The sequence below is a fragment of the Anomaloglossus baeobatrachus genome, chromosome 4, assembly GCF_048569485.1.
Source record: "Anomaloglossus baeobatrachus isolate aAnoBae1 chromosome 4, aAnoBae1.hap1, whole genome shotgun sequence".
NCBI classification, from domain to species: Eukaryota; Metazoa; Chordata; class Amphibia; order Anura; family Aromobatidae; genus Anomaloglossus; species Anomaloglossus baeobatrachus.
Genome location: NC_134356.1, coordinates 454,047,866 through 454,066,056, shown reverse-complemented (window position 1 = coordinate 454,066,056; position 18,191 = coordinate 454,047,866). Strand labels below are relative to the sequence as shown.

The window sequence follows — 18,191 nt, the reverse complement described above, 5'->3', positions numbered from 1 at the left end:
CTTGTGGGTGATCATAAATGTTTCCGTTACAGGTGATCTTCTACCACATCAAGAAATGCGAAGTAAGGAAGGTTTGGAAAGAGCCATGCAGCATCGTGACAAGCTCCTGGAATATGATAAGACGAGGTATCGCTTCTAGTTATACTGTAATATTTTATGGGGTCAGGGACTGACTTGAGGGGTGAGCACTGTGGAATTTGTTTCCAGAGTACCTATATAAGTAACTGGAAACAGATGTGAAACCATAATAGATATGGATCCAGTGTGGAAGAAATGAAGCTGGCGTCATGCACTATGTAATAGTCATCCTTATTACCGGCCCATAGAAGTGTCAGTAGGCTGCTATGTGTCTTGCCTCTATACTCTACTTGCTATTAATAGGTTATTAAAGAAGATTTTATTACATGGTGAGTGCCGCCAGCTTCACTTTTTCTGCATTGGAGTCTTTGAAATTACTGCATGTGGTAGAGTATCTCCATTTATCATGGTAGCTATTACCTATGCTGGTATCCCCTAAGACTGTAGCCACACACCTGACAGAACTGATAGCGGTGCCGAGTGTTCGTCTTGTGTTTTCATTGTTAATAATCATAGATATCTTTGATTGTCTAGCTCTAAATCTTCATTTTGAATTTGTTGTGGTTTAGTGCTTCACGTGTAAACTTACATTCCATATTTCTCACCTCTTCTTGTTTTTCTCTTCTCTTGTCGTGGATCCACAGTGTGCGACGCACCCATGTGATTGATGATGAGTCTGATTACTTCTCCACTGATTCCAACCAGTGGTTGTCCCAGGCAGAACGTGAGGCTCTTCGCAAGAAGGAACAGGAATTGCAAGACCTCCGTCATGCTTCTCGGCTTTCCCGCAAGGTGACTATAGATTTTGCAGGACGGAAAGTTGTAGAAGAAGGTGGAGATCTGGATGAGTATCACAAGAGGTAAGGAAGAGCCATGTATTAATGTCATTCATTAATAGAAATAAGGTCACATGTTCATGAAGAAGGTTGAACTAGATGGACATAGGTCTTTTCTTTGTCGCTCCATTGGGAGACCCAGACAATTGGGTGTATAGCTTCTGCCTCCGGAGGCCACACAAAGTATTACACTAAAAAGTGTAACCCCTCCCCTCTGCCTATACACCCTCCCGTGGATCACGGGCTCCTCAGTTTTTATGCTTTGTGTGGAAGGAGGCACACATCCACTCATGCATCTCCATTTTAGTCAGCAGCAGCTGCTGATTTTATCGGTTGGAAGAAAAGAGGGCCCCCACAGGGCCCCCGGCATGCTCCCTTCTCACCCCACTAATTCGGCGGTGCTGTTAAGGTTGAGGTACCCATTGCGGGTACAGAGGCTGGAGCCACATGCCGTTTTCCTTCACCATCCCTTAGAGGCTCTGGGTGAAGTGGGATCCTAACCGGTCATCCATTCACTGGGACCGGGCTCCCTCCGCAGCCCCTGTGGGAATCTGCCGGACAGGAGTCTATGTATCCTCAGGGACAGGGCCCTGCATCTAAAGGTACTCTGTGTTCCCCATGGGGACGGTGCATGGAGCGCTTGTTTCACAGACGCTGCAGCAGCTGCTGGTTTGTGAAGACCGGGACTTCCGCGCCGACCGCGCCTGTTTGTCGGCCGCGGTATTAAATCTAGTCCCCGGGTTCATTGCGGCCTAGTACCATAACTCCCGCCCCCGGGCCTGCCAGTCAGGGGTAAGGGCGGGACGGTCGACCTGACGTCGGCAGTGAGGGCTGGAGCATACTTTAGGTTTCCTCCCCCCCTCACTGATCACTGTAGGGCCCCAGATTCCCGCACTTTAATAGTCGCCGCCCACGGCTCCCTCCTCCCCTGAGAGCTCCGGCAGCCATTTTTATACAACACAAGTTGCTCACATAGTCTTTTACTAGGCAATGTCCCACTAGCCAGATTCCTACTCCACACTGATGAGGGGCAAATACCCCGAAACGGCTGTCTGTGGATGGATACCATGTTTGGCATAGGTGGTCTCCTTGACTGGAGACTGCCCTTCCCGTGGTTGTTCCTTCCCAGTGAAAGACCTGGCTAGTTTCCTGCCAGCGTTGAGAAACATGTGATGGTGTCTCCGCAGGCCTTCTTGCTTTGAATATTTCCCAGGGGGCATTGCTCTAGAATCACTGCGTTGAGAAACACATGATGGTGTCTCCACAGTGGTGGATGTTGATCTCCCTAAGGTCAACCATCCTTGCTCACATAGTCTTTTACTAGGCAGTGTCCCACTAGCCAGATTCCTACTCCACACTGATGAGGGGCAAATACCCCGAAACGGCTGTCTGTGGATGGATACCATGTTTGGCATAGGTGGTCTCCTTGACTGGAGACTGCCCTTCCCGTGGTTGTTCCTTCCCGGTGAAAGACCTGGCTAGTTTCCTGCCAGCGTTGAGAAACATGTGATGGTGTCTCCGCAGGCCTTCTTGCTTTGAATATTTCCCAGGGGGCATTGCTCTAGAATCACTGCGTTGAGAAACACATGATGGTGTCTCCACAGTGGTGGATGTTGATCTCCCTAAGGTCAACCATCCTTGCTCACATAGTCTTTTACTAGGCAATGTCCCACTAGCCAGATTCCTACTCCACACTGATGAGGGGCAAATACCCCGAAACGGCTGTCTGTGGATGGATACCATGTTTGGCATAGGTGGTCTCCTTGACTGGAGACTGCCCTTCCCGTGGTTGTTCCTTCCCAGTGAAAGACCTGGCTAGTTTCCTGCCAGCGTTGAGAAACATGTGATGGTGTCTCCGCAGGCCTTCTTGCTTTGAATATTTCCCAGGGGGCATTGCTCTAGAATCACTGCGTTGAGAAACACATGATGGTGTCTCCACAGTGGTGGATGTTGATCTCCCTAAGGTCAACCATCCTTGCTCACATAGTCTTTTACTAGGCAGTGTCCCACTAGCCAGATTCCTACTCCACACTGATGAGGGGCAAATACCCCGAAACGGCTGTCTGTGGATGGATACCATGTTTGGCATAGGTGGTCTCCTTGACTGGAGACTGCCCTTCCCGTGGTTGTTCCTTCCCGGTGAAAGACCTGGCTAGTTTCCTGCCAGCGTTGAGAAACATGTGATGGTGTCTCCGCAGGCCTTCTTGCTTTGAATATTTCCCAGGGGGCATTGCTCTAGAATCACTGCGTTGAGAAACACATGATGGTGTCTCCACAGTGGTGGATGTTGATCTCCCTAAGGTCAACCATCCTTGCTCACATAGTCTTTTACTAGGCAGTGTCCCACTAGCCAGATTCCTACTCCACACTGATGAGGGGCAAATACCCCGAAACGGCTGTCTGTGGATGGATACCATGTTTGGCATAGGTGGTCTCCTTGACTGGAGACTGCCCTTCCCGTGGTTGTTCCTTCCCGGTGAAAGACCTGGCTAGTTTCCTGCCAGCGTTGAGAAACATGTGATGGTGTCTCCGCAGGCCTTCTTGCTTTGAATATTTCCCAGGGGGCATTGCTCTAGAATCACTGCGTTGAGAAACACATCCCTAAGGTCAACCATCCTTGCTCACATATTTTTATACAACATTCTGCCAGTGGAGGATTTCAGGAACGAGCTCTGGGAGACCTAAGGCAGGGAATCTGGTGGACACACACTCCGCTTTGGGCGGTCGGTAAGCCACACCGGTCACCCGGTGCTGGTCCCCCTAGGGTGCCGGAGTATATATATATATATATATGTATATATATATATATATATATATATATATATATATATATATATATATATATATATATATATATATTTGTATATATTTTCTCTGTTCGGCCGGGTTGTTTGCTTTTGGCTATATACCCTCAGTGATCACTCTCCTAGGAGACAACAGCATGTCGTCCACAAGGAGCAAGGGCGCTAAGGCAAAGGGTTTTTTTGCAACCTGTACCTCTTGTAGGGCTATGTTACCTGCGGGTTCCACCTACCCTCACTGTGAGCAATGCTCGACCCCTGTTGCACTTGCCCAGCCGGAGCCTCGGTCACTAGTGGGCCCCTCGGCTCAGGCAGACCCTCCTGCTTCCCCTGTCCAGGCGGCAGGGACAGAGTTTGCAGTTTTTGCTGAGAAACTCTCTGAGTCGCTTTCACAATCCATGGCTCAGTCTATGGACAAATGGTCTGCCAAGCTACTAGAAGCCTTGCAGTCCAGACCGGTCCTTACACAGGCCCCGGGCACTGTTGGATCATCGCCTCCAGGCCCCTCTCGGTCTGCGCCGCAGCGTGCCCCTAGGTCTCACGTGGAGGACTCCTGCACGGACCACAGTCTCAGACCGGCTAAGCGGGCTCGCTGGGAATCTTCCCCCGACTTCCTCACACTGCTCGGGGTCTCAGCTTGAGGACTCTCTGGAGGATGAGGCGGACGTCGCAGCTCAGGGCTCTGACCCTGACGTTGCTCTCAATCTTGATACACCTGAAGGGGACGCCATAGTAAATGACCTTATATCGTCCATCAACCAGGTGCAGATCTCTCTCCCCCAGCTCCACCTATAGAGGAGTCGGCTTCGCAGCAGGAGAAACACCAGTTTAGGTTTCCCAAACGTACACGGAGTGCGTTTTTCGATCACTCCAACTTCAGAGATGCTGTCCAGAAGCACAGAGCTTTTCCGGACAAGCGCTTTACTAAGCGCCTTAATGACACACGTTACCCCTTCCCCTCTGACGTAGTTAAGGGTTGGGCTCAATGTCCCAAGGTGGATCCTCCAGTCTCTAGACTGGCGGCTAGATCTGTAGTATCAGTTGCAGATGGCTCATCGCTCAAGGATGCCACTGACAGGCAGATAGAGCTCCTGGTGAAATCCATCTATGAAGCCACAGGTGCGTCTTTTGCCCCGGCCTTTGCAGCCGTGTGGGCACTCCAAGCTATCTCAGCTTGTCTGTCTGAGATTAATGCGGTGACACGTACCTCTGCTCCGCAAGTTGCGTCTTTGACTTCTCAGGCGTCGGCTTTTTCGTCCTACGCCATGAACGCCGTCCTGGACTCTGCTAGCCGTACAGCGGTAGCATCCGCTAATTCGGTGGCAGTCCGCAGAGCCATGTGGCTACGCGAATGGAAGGCAGACTCTGCTTCCAAGAAGTTCTTAACCGGTTTGCCGTTTGCTGGCGACCGATTGTTTGGCGAACGATTGGATGAAATTATTAAGGAATCCAAGGGAAAGGACTCGTCCTTACCCCAGTCCAAACCGAAGAGACCTCAGCAACGGAAAATACAACCGAGGTTTCGGTCCTTTCGGCCCTCAGCCAAGTCCCAATCCTCCTCGTCCAACAGGCCAGAGAAGGGCCAGAGGAACTCTTTTGCGTGGCGGTCTAAGTCACGCCCCCAAAAAACCGCCGGAGGCACTGCCTCCAAGGCGGCCTCCTCATGACTCTCGGCATCCCCTAGCCGCATCCTCGGTCGGTGGCAGGCTCTCCCGTTTTTGCGACGCCTTTTGGCCACATGTCCAAGACCGATGGGTGAGAGACATTCTGTCTCACGGTTACAGGATAGAGTTCAGCTCTCGTCCTCCGACTCGTTTCTTCAGAACATCTCCGCCCCCATCTCGGGCCGGCGCACTTTTTCAGGCTGTGGGCGTTCTGAAGTCAGAAGGAGTGGTGATTCCCGTTCCCCCTCAGGAACATGGTCACGGCTTCTACTCCAACTTGTTCGTGGTGCCAAAGAAGGACGGATCATTCCGTCCCATTCTGGACCTCAAACTGCTCAACAGGCATGTGAGCACCAGAAGGTTTCGGATGGAATCTCTCCGCTCAGTCATCGCTTCGATGTCACAAGGAGACTTCCTAGCATCAATCGACATCAAGGATGCTTATCTCCATGTGCCGATCGCACCCGAGCATCAACGCTTCCTGCGGTTCGCCATCGGAAACGAACACCTTCAGTTCGTGGCACTGCCTTTCGGCCTGGCGACAGCCCCACGGGTCTTCACCAAGGTCATGGCATCCGTTGTGGCGGTCCTACACTCTCACGGCCACTCGGTGATCCCTTACTTAGACGATCTCCTAGTCAGGGCACCTTCCCGGGTGGCGTGTCAACACAGCCTGACCGTCGCTCTGGAGACTCTCCAGCAGTTCGGGTGGCTTATCAACTTCCCAAAGTCCAAGTTGACACCGACCCAATCACTGACTTACCTCGGGATGGAGTTTCATACTCACTCAGCGGTAGTCAAGCTACCGCTGGACAAACAGCTTTCGCTGCAGACAGGGGTGCAATCTCTTCTTCGGGGTCAGTCACACCCCTTGAGGCGCCTCATGCACTTCCTGGGGAAGATGGTGGCAGCAATGGAGGCAGTGCCCTTCGCGCAGTTCCATCTGCGCCCACTCCAATGGGACATTCTCCGCAAATGGGACAGGAGGTCGACGTCCCTCGACAGGAACGTCTCTCTTTCCCTTGCAGCCAAAACCTCTCTTCAGTGGTGGCTTCTTCCCACTTCTCTATCGCAGGGAAAATCCTTCCTGCCCCCATCCTGGGCTGTGGTCACGACGGACGCGAGCCTGTCAGGGTGGGGAGCGGTGTTTCTCCACCACAGGGCTCAGGGAACCTGGACCCCGATAGTCTTCCCTTCAGATCAATGTTCTGGAGATAAGGGCAGTGTATCTAGCCCTAAAGGCGTTCCATCGGTGGCTGGAGGGCAGGCAGATCCGCATACAGTCGGACAACGCCACGGCGGTCGCGTACATCAACCACCAGGGCGGCACGCGCAGCCGTCAAGCCTTCCAGGAAGTCCGGCGGATTCTGCTGTGGGCGGAGGCCACAGCCTCCACCATCTCCGCAGTTCACATCCCGGGCGTTGAAAACTGGGAAGCAGACTTTCTCAGTCGTCAGGGCATGGATGCGGGGGAATGGTCTCTTCACCCAGACGTGTTTCGAGAGATTTGTCGCCGCTGGGGAACGCCGGACGTCGATCTCATGGCGTCACGGCACAACAACAAGGTCCCGGCCTTCATGGCACGGTCTCAAGATCACAGAGCTCTGGCGGCGGACGCGTTAGTTCAGGATTGGTCGCAGTTTCGACTCCCTTATGTGTTTCCTCCTCTGGCGATGTTGCCCAGAGTGTTACGCAAGATCAGATCCGACTGTCGTCGCTCAATTCTCGTCGCTCCAGATTGGCCGAGGCGGTCGTGGTACCCGGATCTGTGGCATCTCACGGTGGGTCAGCCGTGGGCGCTTCCAGACCGCACAGACCTGCTGTCACAAGGGCCGTTTTTCCATCTGAATTCTGCGGCCCTCAACCTGACTGTGTGGCCATTGAGTCCTGGCTCCTAGCGTCGTCGGGTTTATCTCAGGATGTCATTGCCACTATGAGACAGGCCAGGAAACCAACGTCCGCCAGGATCTATTACAGGTCGTGGCGCATCTTCTTGTCCTGGTGCTCTGATAAGGGTTTTACTCCCTGGCCTTTTGCCTTACCCATTTTTCTTTCATTCCTTCAATCCGGAATGGACAAGGGTTTGTCACTGGGCTCTCTCAAGGGACAAGTATCGGCGCTCTCAGTATTTTTTCAAAAGCGCCTGGCAAGGCTTCCGCAGGTCCGCACGTTCCTGCAGGGAGTTGGCCACATAGTTCCACCCTACAAGCGTCCGCTGGAACCCTGGGACCTTAACAGGGTGTTAATGGCTCTTCAAAAACCACCTTTTGAGCCGCTGAGGGATGTCTCTTTATCACGTCTTTCGCAGAAGGTGGCATTTCTTGTGGCAATTACCTCACTCCGAAGAGTGTCGGAGCTTGCAGCGCTGTCATGCAAATCCCCTTTCCTGGTTTTTCACCAGGATAAGGTGGTTCTGCGTCCTGTCCCGGAGTTTCTCCCTAAGGTGGTATCTCCTTTTCATCTCAATCAGGATATCTCCTTACCGTCATTTTGCCCTCATCCAATTCACCAGTGTGAAAAGGATTTGCATTCATTAGATCTAGTGAGAGCACTCCGGCTCTACGTGTCTCGCACGGCGCCCCTGCGCCGTTCAGATGCGCTCTTTGTCCTGGTCGCTGGCCAGCGTAAAGGTTCGCAGGCTTCCAAGTCAACTTTGGCTCGGTGGATCACGGAACCAATTCTTGAAGCCTACCGTTCTTCGGGGCTTCCTCTTCCTTCGGGGCTGAAAGCCCATTCTACCAGAGCCGTGGGTGCGTCCTGGGCATTGCGACACCGGGCTACGGCTCAGCAGGTGTGTCAGGCAGCTACCTGGTCTAGTCTGCACACCTTCACAAAACACTATCAAGTGCATACCTATGCTTCGGCAGATGCCAGTCTAGGTAGGCGAGTCCTTCAGGCGGCGGTTGTCCACCTGTAGGAAGGGGTCGTTTTTCGGCTCTCTTTTATTGAGGTATTCTTTTACCCACCCAGGGACTGCTTTTGGACGTCCCAATTGTCTGGGTCCCCCAATGGAGCGACAAAGAAGAAGGGAATTTTGTTTACTTACCGTAAATTCCTTTTCTTCTAGCTCCTATTGGGAGACCCAGCACCCGCCCCTGTTCCCTTCGGGCTGGTTGTTCTTTTGTGTACACATGTTGTTCATGTTGAATTGTTCTTTTGGTTATGGTTTCAGTTCTCCAAACATTCTTCGGATTGAATTTACCTTAGACCAATTTATAAGTTTCCTCCTTCCTGCTTTTGCACCAAAACTGAGGAGCCCGTGATCCACGGGAGGGTGTATAGGCAGAGGGGAGGGGTTACACTTTTTATTGTAATACTTTGTGTGGCCTCCGGAGGCAGAAGCTATACACCCAATTGTCTGGGTCTCCCAATAGGAGCTAGAAGAAAAGGAATTTACGGTAAGTAAACAAAATTCCCTTCTTTTCAACCTATGTAACATGTGTCCGTTTTTTTTGTTTTTTCACAGATACAACATATACCTATTATAACCTATGGTGCTATACACGTGTGTGTGTGTGTGTGTGTGTGTGTGTGTAACACACAAAGACAGATATCCGTGCTGCTGTAAAAAGAATGATATAAGGGCCATTTCAAATCTATGGGTCCGTGAAAAACATGTACAGCACACAATGGCATCCATGTACTGTACATGTTTTAACATTGCAAAGTATAGAAAAAGCGTTAATTTCTTTAGCCATCAGTGAAAAAATACTGAAGCAGAACACTGACATTGGTGCTATTTTTCTCACGTACGTATCTTTTACTGACCTGTGAAGGAGGCCTAACATGTAGAGTTCAATCTCAAGAAATCAATTTGTATTATTGCCAACAAACACTTGTTATTCAGCTATTATCTACTTCTAACAACAATCTCTGACAGCGGCATATAATGTGTGCAGACCAGTGGGTGCACTGTTCCCTGTACCCATTGAGTCCTTCCCTCTAACTCACTGCGCATTTGCAAGGTCCCAATGGGCTGCTGTGGCAGCCAGGAGACTGTTGAAGATCCCTGTGCTGCCATTACAGTGCTCCTTTAAGGACCAGCCTGTGGCTGGCATTAATAGGAGGCTATAATGTTCACTATATGCTTCAATACCATTTCAATGTATAGTATAAACAATCAGATGATCACAGGTTCAAGTTCCCTAACGGGACTAAAAAATACAATAAAAATAAAGAAGTTTTTAAAAATATAGAAAAAAAAAATCTAAAAATTAAAATCACCCTACTTTCCTCTTTTTACATTAATAAAAAAAAGGAATAATAACAAGTAAAAAAAGAAATTACCTGTGGAATTTTCGAGTCTGTAAAAGTCTTGCCGCCACAAAAAAATGCAATAAAAATAATAAGCTTGCAACACGAAATATACTGTACTGCTTCATCAACCAAAAAATAAAGTTGCTGGTCTGTTTTTTGTTTTTAAAATAACTTATGATTTTTTTATTTTCTTCAGCGCTCTATTGGGAGACCCAGACGATTGGGGTATAGCTACTGCCCTCCGGAGGCCACACAAAGCACTACACTAAAAAGTGCAAGGCCCCTCCCCCTCTGGCTATACCCCCCCGTGGTATCACGGGTACTCCAGTTTTCAAGCTTTGTGCGAAGGAGGTCAGACATCCACGCATAGCTCCACAGATTTTAGTCAGCAGTAGCTGCTGACTATTTCGGATGGAAGAAAAGAGGGCCCATATAGGGCCCCCAGCATGCTCCCTTCTCACCCGTTGATGGTGTTGTAAGGTTGAGGTACCTATTGCTGGTACAGAGGCTGGAGCCCCACATGCTGTTTTCCTTCCACATCCCCTTGTAGGGCTCTGTGGAAGTGGGATCCTGCCGGCCTCAAAGCTCTGACGCCGGGCTCCATCCACAGACCCATAGAACCTGGTGGATGCCGAGCAGGAGTACCATCAGGGACATGGCCCTGCATCATACAGGTACTCTGTGTCCCCGACAGGCACAGACACACTCCGGGCTGGCTGGGTGTTGTAGTGCGCCGGGGACCGTAACGCTAGAGCTAGTGTCTCTACAGTTTACTGGGGGACTTTTTTCTGTATGTGGGAACGCAGCGCCGACCCCCGCTGGACCGGCGGCGCTGCTGCGACTTTTAGTTCGCCGGGGACACGCCGACCGCGCTTTTACGGCGGTGGCGTTTATAAATCTAGTCCCCGGCTTTTGCGGCCTAGGACGCCGGCAGCTCCGATTCGTTCCCGCCCCCACCCTGTCAATCAGGGTAGGGGAGAGACGCTGTTTCACGGCAGCGACGAGGGCTGGAGCCTGATTTACATGCTCCAGCCCTCTCACTAGGCACAGAGGGAAGCAGGCTTCCCGCTCTTAGCCAGGAACGCCCAGGGCCCGCCCCCCCTCCTCTCTCAGGACGCCGGCAGCCATTACATGCATGTCTGGCTGGAGGAAGGACGCAAGGCTCTGGGAGACCTGGACTAGGGGGCTTTGGAGATCACACACCCGCTCTTAAGCGGGCGGTAAGCGGCTTTTCAGCTGGCCCCTCTAGTGCCTCAGTGTGTATTAGTGTACTGTGTCACTGGACATATATATATTTCCTTATTGCTTGCACTGTGAGGTCGCTTCCTGGCTGTATACCCAGATCACTCTGAGGAGGCAGCAACATGTCATCCGCAAAACGCAAGGCTGCCAAGGCTAGGGCTGTGTACACTGCGTGTGCTGCATGTGGGGCTGCTCTACCAGCAGGCTCCAAAGACCCCCATTGTGTGCAATGCTCAGATCCGGTGCTGCTTCGCCAGCCGGAGTCAGGAGAGATAGTGACCCAGGCTGAGACGCCTGTAAGTCCTGCCCCGGTGTCAGGGACAGACTTTGCAGTTTTTGCGGATAAGATGTCTGTGACTATGGAAAAAATCCTTGAAACTTTGCAATCCATGCCTGGGGCTCAGTCTATGGACACGGCGAGGTCTCTGTCCTCTAATCCCCCTCAGTTGGATTTAATCCAGACTGCAAGGGGGTCCCCGGCTTCACAGGCTGAGTATTATGACTCAGATGATAGCCCCAGCCACCCTAAGCGAGCTCGCTGGGAAAGACCCTCAACGTCATCACACTGCTCAGGGTCTCAGCGCAATCAGTCTCCCTGTGATGCGTCTGATGAGAGTGATCAGGAGTCTTATCCTGGAACCCCTCTCAATCTGGATACCCCGGATGGGGACGCCATGGTAAACGATCTTATCTCAGCCATCAATAGACTGTTAGATATTTCTCCCCCAGCCCCTTCAGCAGAGGAGGCAGCTGCAGAGCAGGAGAAGTTTCGTTTCCTCTATCCCAAGCGTAAATTAAGTGCTTTCTTGGATCACTCTGACTTCAGAGAGTCAATCCAGAAACACGACGCTCATCCAGAAAGGCGTTTCTCTAAACGTTCTAAGGATACACGTTTTCCTTTTCCCCCTGATGTGGTCAAGCGCTGGACCCAGTGTCCAAAAGTTGACCCCCCGATTTCCAAACTTGCAGCTAGATCCATAGTTGCAGTGGAGGATGGCGCTTCACTTAAGGATGCCAATGACAGACAGATGGACCTTTGGTTAAAATCTGTCTATGAAGCTATCGGCGCGTCGTTTGCTCCAGCATTCGCAGCCGTATGGGCACTCCAAGCTATTTCAGCTGGTTTAGCAAAAGTGGATGCTATCTTACATCCAGCGGTGCCGCAAGTGGCGTCCCTTACCTCGCAGATGTCCGCGTTCGCGTCTTACGCTATCAATGCGGTCCTAGAATCTACCAGCCGCACCTCAATGGCGTCCGCCAATTCGGTAGTTTTGCGCAGAGCCTTGTGGTTAAAGGAATGGAAAGCAGATGCTGGTTCCAAAAAATGTTTAACCAGCCTGCCTTTATCTAGAGATAGACTGTTTGGCGAACCATTGGCTGACATCATTAAACAGTCCAAGGGTAAAGACTCTTCTTTACCCCAGCCCAGAACAAGCAAACCTCAGCAGAAAAAGTGGCAGCAGAGGTTTCAGTCCTTTCGAGGTTCGGGCAAGACACAATTCTCCTCGTCCAAAGGGACTCAGAGGACGCAAAGAAGCTCAGATTCCTGGCGGGCTCACGCGCGCCCCAAGAAAGCAAATGGAGGAACCGCTTCCAAAGCGGCCACCTCATGACTTCCAGCTCCCCCCCTCCGCATCTCCGGTCGGGGGCAGGCTCTCCCGCTTTTCCGTCATTTGGATGTCACAGGTCAAAGACCGGTGGGTGACAGACATTTTGTCGCGCGGGTACAGAATCGAGTTCAGTTCTCGTCCTCCAGCTCGGTTCTTCAGAACCTCCCCACATCCAGACCGAGCAGATGCCCTGCTGCAGGCGGTGGACTCCCTAAGAGCGGAAGGAGTAGTGGTTCCTGTACCGCCTCAGGAACAAGGGCGAGGGTTTTACTCCAATCTCTTTGTGGTTCCAAAAAAGGACGGCTCGTTCCGTCCTGTTCTGGATCTAAAGCTGCTCAACAAACATGTGCACGCCAGGCGGTTCCGGATGGAAACCCTCCGCTCTGTCGTGGCCTCAATGTCTCAAGGAGACTTCCTTGCCTCAATAGACATCAAAGATGCTTATCTCCACGTGCCAATTGCTACAGAACATCAACGTTTTCTACGTTTTGTGATAGGAAACGAACATCTTCAGTTCGTAGCTCTGCCATTCGGTCTGGCGACAGCCCCACGGGTTTTCACCAAGGTCATGGCGGCAGTGGTAACAGTCTTGCACTCTCAGGGACACTCGGTGATCCCTTACCTAGACGATCTACTTGTCAAGGCACCCTCTCAAGAGGCATGCCAACTCAGTCTACATGCTACGCTGGAGACTCTACAGACGTTCGGATGGATCATCAACTTTCCAAAGTCAAATCTGTCACCGACACAGTCACTAACGTATCTTGGCATGGAGTTCCATACTCGAGCAGCGAGAGTGAAGCTTCCGCTGAACAAGCAGCGGTCACTACAGACAGGGGTGCAATCCCTCCTTCAGGGCCAGTCGCACCCCTTACGGCGCCTCATGCACTTCCTCGGGAAGATGGTGGCAGCCATGGAAGCAGTTCCCTTTGCGCAGTTTCATCTGCGCCCACTTCAATGGGACATTCTCCGCCAATGGGACGGGAAGTCAACGTCCCTGGACAGGAAAGTCTCTCTTTCCCAGACGGCCAAGGACTCTCTACAATGGTGGCTCCTTCCCACCTCATTGTCTCAGGGAAGATCCTTCCTGCCCCCATCCTGGGCAGTGGTCACGACAGATGCGAGTCTGTCAGGGTGGGGAGCAGTGTTTCTCCACCACAGGGCTCAGGGGACGTGGACTCCGCAGGAGTCCACCCTTCAGATCAATGTTCTGGAAATCAGAGCAGTGTATCTTGCCCTACTAGCCTTCCAGCAGTGGCTGGAAGGAAGGCAGATCCGAATTCAGTCGGACAACTCCACAGCGGTGGCATACATCAACCACCAAGGGGGGACACGCAGTCGGCAAGCCTTCCAGGAAGTCCGGCGGATTCTGATGTGGGTGGAAGCCACGGCCTCCACCATATCCGCAGTTCACATCCCCGGCGTAGAAAACTGGGAAGCAGACTTCCTCAGTCGCCAGGGCATGGACGCAGGGGAATGGTCCCTTCACCCGGACGTGTTTCAGGAAATCTGTCGCCGATGGGGAGTGCCGGACGTCGACCTAATGGCGTCCCGGCACAACAACAAGGTCCCGGCATTCATGGCGAGGTCGCGCGATCAAAGAGCTCTGGCGGCAGACGCATTAGTTCAAGATTGGTCGCAGTTCCGGCTCCCATACGTCTTCCCACCTCTGGCACTCTTGCCCAGAGTGTTACGCAAGATCAGATCCGATTGCAGCCGCGTCATACTCGTCGCCCCAGACTGGCCGAGGAGATCGTGGTATCCGGATCTGTGGCATTTCACGGTCGGTCGACCGTGGTCACTGCCAGACCGACCAGACTTACTGTCCCAAGGGCCGTTTTTCCATCAGAATTCTGCGGCCCTGAACCTGACTGTGTGGCCATTGAGTCCTGGATCCTAGCGTCTGCAGGATTATCTCAAGGAGTCGTAGCCACAATGAGACAGGCTAGGAAGTCAACGTCTGCTAAGATCTACCACAGGACGTGGAAGATTTTCTTATCTTGGTGCTCTGCACAGAGAGTATCCCCTTGGCCATTTGCATTGCCCACCTTTCTTTCCTTCCTGCAATCGGGGTTGGAAAAGGGCTTGTCGCTCAGTTCCCTTAAAGGGCAAGTCTCGGCACTGTCTGTGTTTTTTCAGAAGCGTCTAGCACGTCTTCCTAAGGTGCGCACGTTCCTACAGGGGGTCTGTCATATTGTGCCCCCGTACAAGCGGCCGTTAGATCCATGGGATCTGAACAGAGTACTTGTTGCTCTGCAAAAGCCGCCCTTCGAGCCTCTAAAGGACGTTTCCTTTTCTCGACTGTCACAGAAAGTGGCGTTTCTTGTCGCGATCACATCGCTTCGGCGAGTGTCTGAGCTGGCAGCTTTGTCATCCAAGGCTCCTTTCCTGGTGTTCCACCAGGACAAGGTAGTGCTGCGCCCCATTCCGGAGTTTCTCCCTAAGGTCGTATCCTCGTTTCATCTTAATCAGGATATATCCTTGCCTTCCTTTTACCCTCATCCGGTTCACCGGTATGAAAAGGACTTACGTTTGCTAGATCTGGTGAGAGCACTCAGAATCTACATCTCCCGAACGGCGCCCATACGCCGTTCCGATGCACTTTTTGTCCTTGTCGCTGGTCCGCGCAAGGGATTGCAGGCTTCTAAAGCCACCCTGGCTCGATGGATCAAAGAACCAATTCTAGAGGCCTACCGCTCTGCGGGGCTTCCGGTTCCTTCAGGGCTAAAAGCCCACTCAACCAGAGCCGTGGGTGCGTCCTGGGCATTACGTCACCAGGCTTCGGCTCAACAGGTGTGCCAGGCAGCAACCTGGTCCAGTCTGCACACTTTCACCAAGCATTATCAGGTGCATACCTATGCTTCGGCGGATGCCAGCTTAGGTAGAAGAGTCCTGCAGGCGGCAGTGACATCCCCGTAGGGGAGGGCTGTTTTTTGGCAGCTCTAACATGAGGTATTTCTTTACCCACCCAGGGACAGCTTTTGGACGTCCCAATCGTCTGGGTCTCCCAATAGAGCGCTGAAGAAGAAGGGAATTTTGTTACTTACCGTAAATTCCTTTTCTTCTAGCTCTTATTGGGAGACCCAGCACCCGCCCTGTTGTCCTTCGGGATTTTTTTGTTGTTTGCGGGTACACATGTTGTTCATGTTGAACGGTTTTTTCAGTTCTCCGATGTTTCTCGGAGTTAATTTGTTTAAACCAGTTATTGGCTTCCTCCTTCTTGCTTTGGCACTAAAACTGGAGTACCCGTGATACCACGGGGGGGTATAGCCAGAGGGGGAGGGGCCTTGCACTTTTTAGTGTAGTGCTTTGTGTGGCCTCCGGAGGGCAGTAGCTATACCCCAATCGTCTGGGTCTCCCAATAAGAGCTAGAAGAAAAGGAATTTACGGTAAGTAACAAAATTCCCTTCTTTTTTTTTCCCAGTATCGTAAATTTCTATACAGTGGGTGAAATAATTATTGAATACGTTACCAATTTTCTAAATAAATATGTTTCTAAAGTTGCTATTGGCATGAATTTCTTGCCTGATGTTGGTTACAACTTATTCAATCAACACCAGCGAAGAAATCAAACCATAAATCTAATAATGTGTAATAGTGAGAAATGACACAGGGAAAAAGTATTGAACACGCTTACTGAAAATAATTTAATACTTCGTACAAAAGCCTTTGTTGGTGATGATGGCTTAAAGACTCCTCCTCTATAGAAAAACTAGCTGCATGCTATCACGATTTCTCCTAACAGTGTTTCTGGATGCAGTGAGTGACAGATTGGCCATCCAATCGGAGGCTGGAGGGTGATGAGTTTCTTCCATGTGTCTCCTGCTTCGAGTGATTACCTGGCTCTTTAGCTGGCTTCCTGCCTCCAAATTAGTGCCAGTTGTAGCTTTTGCTCATAAATAAATTATGGTCCAACTAAACACAACACCGGATGGAATAGCCTGCCGCTGCAAGATGCTGTGGTAGCCATGCTGCTTCTGTATGCCTTAAATTTTGAATAAATCCCCAACAGTGTCAGCAGCAAAGCACCCCCACACCATCACACCTCCTCCTCCATGCTTCACGGTGGGAACCAGGCATGTAGAGTCCATCCGTTCACCTTTTCTACAAAGACACGGTGGTTGGATCCAAATATGGACTCATCAGACCAAAGCACAGATTCCCACCGGTCTAATGTCCATTCCTTGTGATCTTTAGCCCAAACAAGTCTCTTCTGCTTGTTGCCTGTCCTTAGCTGTGGTTTCCTAGCAGCTATTTTACCATGAAGGCCTGCCTCCTCTTAATAGTTGTTCTAGAGATGAGAAGGTATGTCCAAACTTTTGGTCTGTTCTGTATATAATATGTTTTGATATTGCCATAGTTGAAGTGAACTGGAGAATGTTTACTATACAATGAATACTGGAAAAACAAAAAACCCCAAAATTTTGGAATTGTGTGTTTTATGTAATTTCAACACACTTGATTTTTTTTTCCCATTTTTTTTTTTTTATTTTCAATTCATTGGATTGTAAAATAAAGTGTCATTTAAAATGTATAACTCGCATGAAAACAAGCTCTCATATACCTTTTGTGAATGGAAACATAAGTTATTGCTCTATGAAGGAGAGGAAGAAATGAAATATCGCAATGTTAGGAAGGGTTTATTATGGTTTAGGCCTATAAAAGTACTTCAGTTCTGTTCATGCCTTTTTTCCTTTTTTTATTTTTTTTTTAATGTTATTTTTACCATTTCTCCTATAAAGGATTTTCTCTTTCATAACGTTTCCCTGTCCCGACAGATTTGATGATGTTGTGCATGCAGTCAACTCTGGCACAATAGCAAAACCAGCGAGAAGGTCAGGAGAGAATACCCGTGATTCCCCGCTTTTGAATCCAGCCTTGATGTGTCCTCCACCAGTGGTAAGGAAAATGGAGCAAACATGTTTGTAAAAATAGAATTGTATAGATTTGCAATGTTTCTAGTAGAGTAACATATTGTCCCGTATATCTAGTATTTTTACTGTGTATTTTAAATGTCGATCCAAAAGAATCTGATTTGTGCATCAGTGGAAAAAATATATATTCAACCCCTCCTTACAATTTTGAGATTGGTACATAGTATTCCGAGGCCTTTAATGTATCACCACCATATCGTTTTCTTCACCCTACCCATAAATTAGGATAAGTTAAACACTGAAATACATGGCGAGGCGGAGAGTTCATCTGTTCAAGACAAATGGTTGAGCCTGAGCTTATAGGCTCGCATATACCATATTTTTCATTTTAAAAAGAAATAAAAATGGGGTCCGTCTTATACTTTGGTGTTGTCTTACTGGAGGGGGGCAGCAGTGGTGGTGAAGCGGGGTCACAGGAGGTAGAGGTTGTGCTGGCAGCAGCGGTCAGTGGCAGCAGTTGCGGCGGGTCCGTGGCATCAGCAGCGGCAAGTCAGTAGTGGCAGTGCGGTGAGTGTCCCAGTCTGTCCGTAGTCCCGGTTCAAATGATGGCGCATGCGCAGCTGGAGCTCTCATCCAAGGGCTTCATCTGCGCATGCGCTGACTCACGGTGCCATCATTTGAAACTGGGACCGCGGACACACTGGGACACCTGCCGCACAGCCACCTGCCCGCACGCACAAAGTGGCAGCAAGCAGGCCACCCGCACAGAGAGGCAGCCACAGGCACCTGGCCGCCCGCACGCACGCAGCCACAGGCTCCCGGTTGCTGC

The 18,191-nt window shown here is 50.7% G+C and overlaps 1 protein-coding gene across 1 annotated transcript in view; it reads left to right on the top strand.

Annotated features, from left to right (window-relative positions):
• Positions 1-18,191, top strand: part of LOC142303843 (activating signal cointegrator 1-like) — a 110,031-nt gene that overhangs the window by 53,503 nt on the left and 38,337 nt on the right. Inside the window, exons 6-8 of the mRNA XM_075345632.1 lie at positions 33-126; positions 723-938; positions 17,267-17,387. Of these exons, the coding sequence (XP_075201747.1) occupies positions 33-126; positions 723-938; positions 17,267-17,387 (431 nt within the window). The remainder of the gene's footprint in view (positions 1-32; positions 127-722; positions 939-17,266; positions 17,388-18,191) is intronic.